At 41.5% G+C, this 3,880-nt stretch overlaps 1 protein-coding gene across 1 annotated transcript; it reads right to left on the bottom strand.

Moving 5' to 3' along the window:
* On the bottom strand, positions 214 to 1,120 carry LOC109222007. The gene is made up of 2 exons (XM_019386424.1): positions 826 to 1,120; positions 214 to 770 (listed from the first exon to the last, which is right to left on the bottom strand). Exons 1-2 carry the CDS (start codon positions 1,118 to 1,120, stop codon positions 214 to 216), a joined length of 852 nt encoding a protein of 283 aa, XP_019241969.1.

The raw sequence follows: 3,880 nt of genomic DNA, 5'->3' as shown, positions 1-3,880 counted from the left end.
CTTTGGCACAGACTGAACTGGGCTGACTCAGTTGTAGTCAGAGATAGGGAAGATGATTCTCGCATCTAACCACTTGATCACTTCTTTCTTCACCACTTCTTTCATGTTGAGGTTTAGCCTTCTTTGATGTTCTCTGGAAGGTTTGTGCCCATCTTCCAGTAGAATCTTATGCATACAAAAAGTTAGACTGATACCCTTTACGTCTGCAATGGTCTAACCGATTGCAGTTTTGCACTCCTCCAGAACTTGCAAAAGTTGTTCTACCTGCCCATCTAACAAACCAAATGAGATAATAACGGGTAAAGTCGAGCTCGATCCTAAGAAAGCATACTTAAGCTGAGACAGTAACGGTTTTAGCTCCAACTGTGGTGGCTCTTCAATTGATGGCTTAGCTGGAGGGGTCTTTCTTTCTTCTAAGTGTAAAGGCTCGAATTCGAGCTCTCTTTTCCAGTACCGTTGGCCTTCAAGGGCCAAAACCCACTCTGCCAAGTCCTCACCATCTACCTCTTCTAAATTCATCAGGCAGGCTACTAGAGGATCTTTTGCGTTCAAAGCCTCATCTTCCTCCTCCAAAATCACATCCACAGCTTCTATCAGAGAGCAGTTAGCAAATTCACTTGGTTGCCGTATAGAATTCTGCATATTGAACGTTATCTCTTCATCGTTCAGTATCATCTTTAGCTCCCCAGTTTTACAATCAATTAGAGCTCTCCTAGTGGCCAAGAATGACCTTCCCAAAATTATGGGAATATCCTCATCAACCCAACAATCTAGAATGACAAAATCTGCTGAAAACACAAACTTTCCAAACATCATCAAGTATACCTGATGGCCTCTTCACCGTTCGATCGGCTAGCTGTAGTAACATGGATGTGGGTCTTGCTCTTCCAATGCATAACCTTTTATAGATAGCCAAGGGCATCAAGTTTATGCTCGCCCCCAAATCATACAATGCTTTAGCAAAAGCATAGCTGCCTATTGTGCATGGGATTGTGAAACTCCCTGGTTCGGACAACTTCTCAGCTATGGGTCTCGTCACGACAACACTACATGTCTGAGTTAGTGTAAGAGTGGCCAAGTCTCGAAAGTTGAACTTGCGAGACATCAAGTCCTTCATCATTTTTGCATATTCAGGCATCTCCCTCAAGGCATCAATCAGTGGAACGTTCACCTGGATTTGCTTCAACATCTCCATGAATTTCTTATGCTGCTCATCCTTCTAATATTTGGCCAACCTCTGCGGAAAGGGTGCTGGCGATTGCTTCTTTCCTGTGACTTGAGTTAGATCCTGCTCGAGCACTTTTTCTACTTCCTTCACTTGCACCCCCTCATCTCCTTTTCAACCTCACTTTCCTTGTTTATTTCCTCCTAGGCTGGCTGGATTCTTACTTCGATTAGATCAGTTGACTCATCTACCTCAATTGGTACTGGCACAAGTATCTCAGTTGGTTGGCTTTCGCGAGCAATTTCTTGCTCTAGATCAAGATCTCTACCATTTCTCAGACTCACAACCATCAACTGCTTCGGGCCCAGCTCTTTCACGTTAACATGTGTGTCCGCAGGTAATGCCGTTGAGGACGATTGTTAAGGGCCATGAATATTTTCTCTAGTTGAATTTCAATGTCCTTGATAGCTGAGTCGTGTGATATTACCTTTTCGTGCATCTGGTGTGCCTTTTCTTGCATCTGGTTGACCTTTCTTCCTTTTTCTGCTGGACCCAATGAGTTCTTGCAACATTCCTTTTATTTCAAACAACCAATCATCTTGTCACACTATATGTTGCTATTGAGGTTGTCGATAAGCTAGTTGCTGATTCTACTAATTGTACCCTTGTTGCCTTTGAATAGGCACAGCCTGACCATGTGGTCGTGCAGCTCCAGGATTATTATTATTATTGTTGTACTGCTGCTGTGGTGGCCTATATTGTTGATTGTGCTGTCCCCAAGTCTAACCGCCTTGTCTCTGGTCTTCATAGTTGCCACATAGTTCATATTCTCTTGATAGTTCTTATTGTCACGTTCACCACTCTATGAGCACACATATGGCTGATTAATGCATGGTGTGCATAATCCTCCATTTGTCGTGTCAACTATGCACACGTACTTCTGGCCTGACTCATCAATCTTTTTGGTTAGGATACTCAATTGTGTCATCATCGTAGCCATATTCTCAACCATGGAGTTGTTTGGGTCTAAAGCTACTGAGTGAACTACGTGAGTGATTGTAGAGTCTATTGTCATCCATCCCAAGTTTTGATTCCCTTTATCAACTAAGACCTTGTATTCCCTGAATGATTTGCTAAAAAATACTCCACTTGCTGAAGCATCAACATTGGCCTTCAAGCTGTCTGCCAATCCCATGTAGAACCTTTGCCCTAACATCTGATCTGGAATGCCATGATGTGGACACTTAACCAGCATACCTTTGAACCTCTCTCGCATTTCTTGCAATGTTTCAACTGGTTTCTGCTTGAAGCTCAATATCTTATCAACTTGCTTGGTAGTCTTAGTAGGTTGGTAGAACTTGTTCAAAAATTACTTGAATAATTCCTCCCAAGTGGCGATGGAGTTTATGGGGAGCGAATTGAGCCAAGTCTGAGCCTCTCCCGTCACTGAGAATGGAAACAACAACAGCCTTATTTCAGATGCTGCTGAGGATCTTCAATGTAAGACCCTGAGAATAGTCCCTTGTTCTGCAACAAATGTAGCATGTTGTTCATTTGAAATGATTCCGCTTGTATCTGAGGGACTGCAATTGCGGTTGCCAAATTTTCAGTGGTGAATTGTGCCCAATCATACAAGGCTGCTTCTGGCACAAGAGGTGCCACACCCTGATTGTTTGGGTCATTCCCATTGTTTCTGTTGTTTGGGTTGTCCATTACGCCACCCATGTCTAGTTCGATTCGTTCTGTTGAGTTCTATCGTCGTTTGCCCTTCTTGCTTGCCCGATTTAATGCCTTGAAAGCTTTCTCAGTATCCGATAATGCTTCAAGCAATTCACCAGTTCTTGAGGAGTTTCTAGGCATGCACCTATAACACCCAAGATTACAAATGCTAGAGTTTCAGTATAATGAATTTCAAGTGGAGAAAGCTGAATAAACTACGAATTCTAATAATTCTTTTAGCTGTACCGTGAATTTCCCGGCAATGGCGCCAAAATTTGATCACGCCCAACTATGCCTTATAAAAAGGACTAAGCGGCAAATATAATCCGATGTACAAGTCCGGAGTCGAATCCTACAGGGAATTAACCTACTAATGACAACTGCTAGTTTCACAAGAATTCAAGTAATCTACTTTCAGAAATATTGAACAATGAGTTGATTGTTTACTAACTAAAAACAAGGTAATTTAAAAGGTGTAATTTTATTACTAACAAAGCAAATATTGTAGACAAGATTGGAAAGGTCTAGGGTTACGATTTCCCCTCTTATCGGAATCCTCCCTGGTACGTCTCCTATAAATTCGCCTAGGTACTCTCTACCGATCGTGAGCACTTTAGATGTCATAATTCTTTTTCGAGCAAATACAACAACTTACTAGACGTATTCTTCCGAACTACGCTAGCTGGCACTAGTTTACCGCTCACTAAGATCGCACCAATATTTCATTATTCCTAATCCCACCTTTAAACCCGCCGTATTGATCCCTCATATACTTTAGGAGTGATTGTTCAACAATTACGTAAATATGTACCCTTTTTCAAGTAATACATACTAAATAGGCATAGTCAATTGAGGGCCCTTCAATCAACCACAATAATCACGTAGTTGAACAAGTAGAGAAAATCCAATGGCAAACTTATATTAAATGCAACAAAAATTAATTTTTGTTGCGTTTAATATAAGTTTGCCATTGGATTTTCTCTACTTGTTCAACTA

Source organism: Nicotiana attenuata, chromosome 2 (assembly GCF_001879085.1).
Source record: "Nicotiana attenuata strain UT chromosome 2, NIATTr2, whole genome shotgun sequence".
Classification (NCBI taxonomy): domain Eukaryota; kingdom Viridiplantae; phylum Streptophyta; class Magnoliopsida; order Solanales; family Solanaceae; genus Nicotiana; species Nicotiana attenuata.
The sequence above is the reverse complement of the archived record's forward strand: the minus strand, read 5'-3'. Positions and strand labels throughout refer to the sequence as shown.

Excerpts from the sequence above, each read along its gene's own strand:
- LOC109222007 (XM_019386424.1), bottom strand. The coding sequence starts at position 1,120 with ATGATGAAGGACTTGATGTCTCGCAAGTTCAACTTTCGAGACTTGGCC. Across the intron at positions 771-825 it reads AACGGTGAAGAGGCCATCAG|ATTGTTGGGTTGATGAGGAT; the intron begins GTATACTTGATG and ends TTGTCATTCTAG.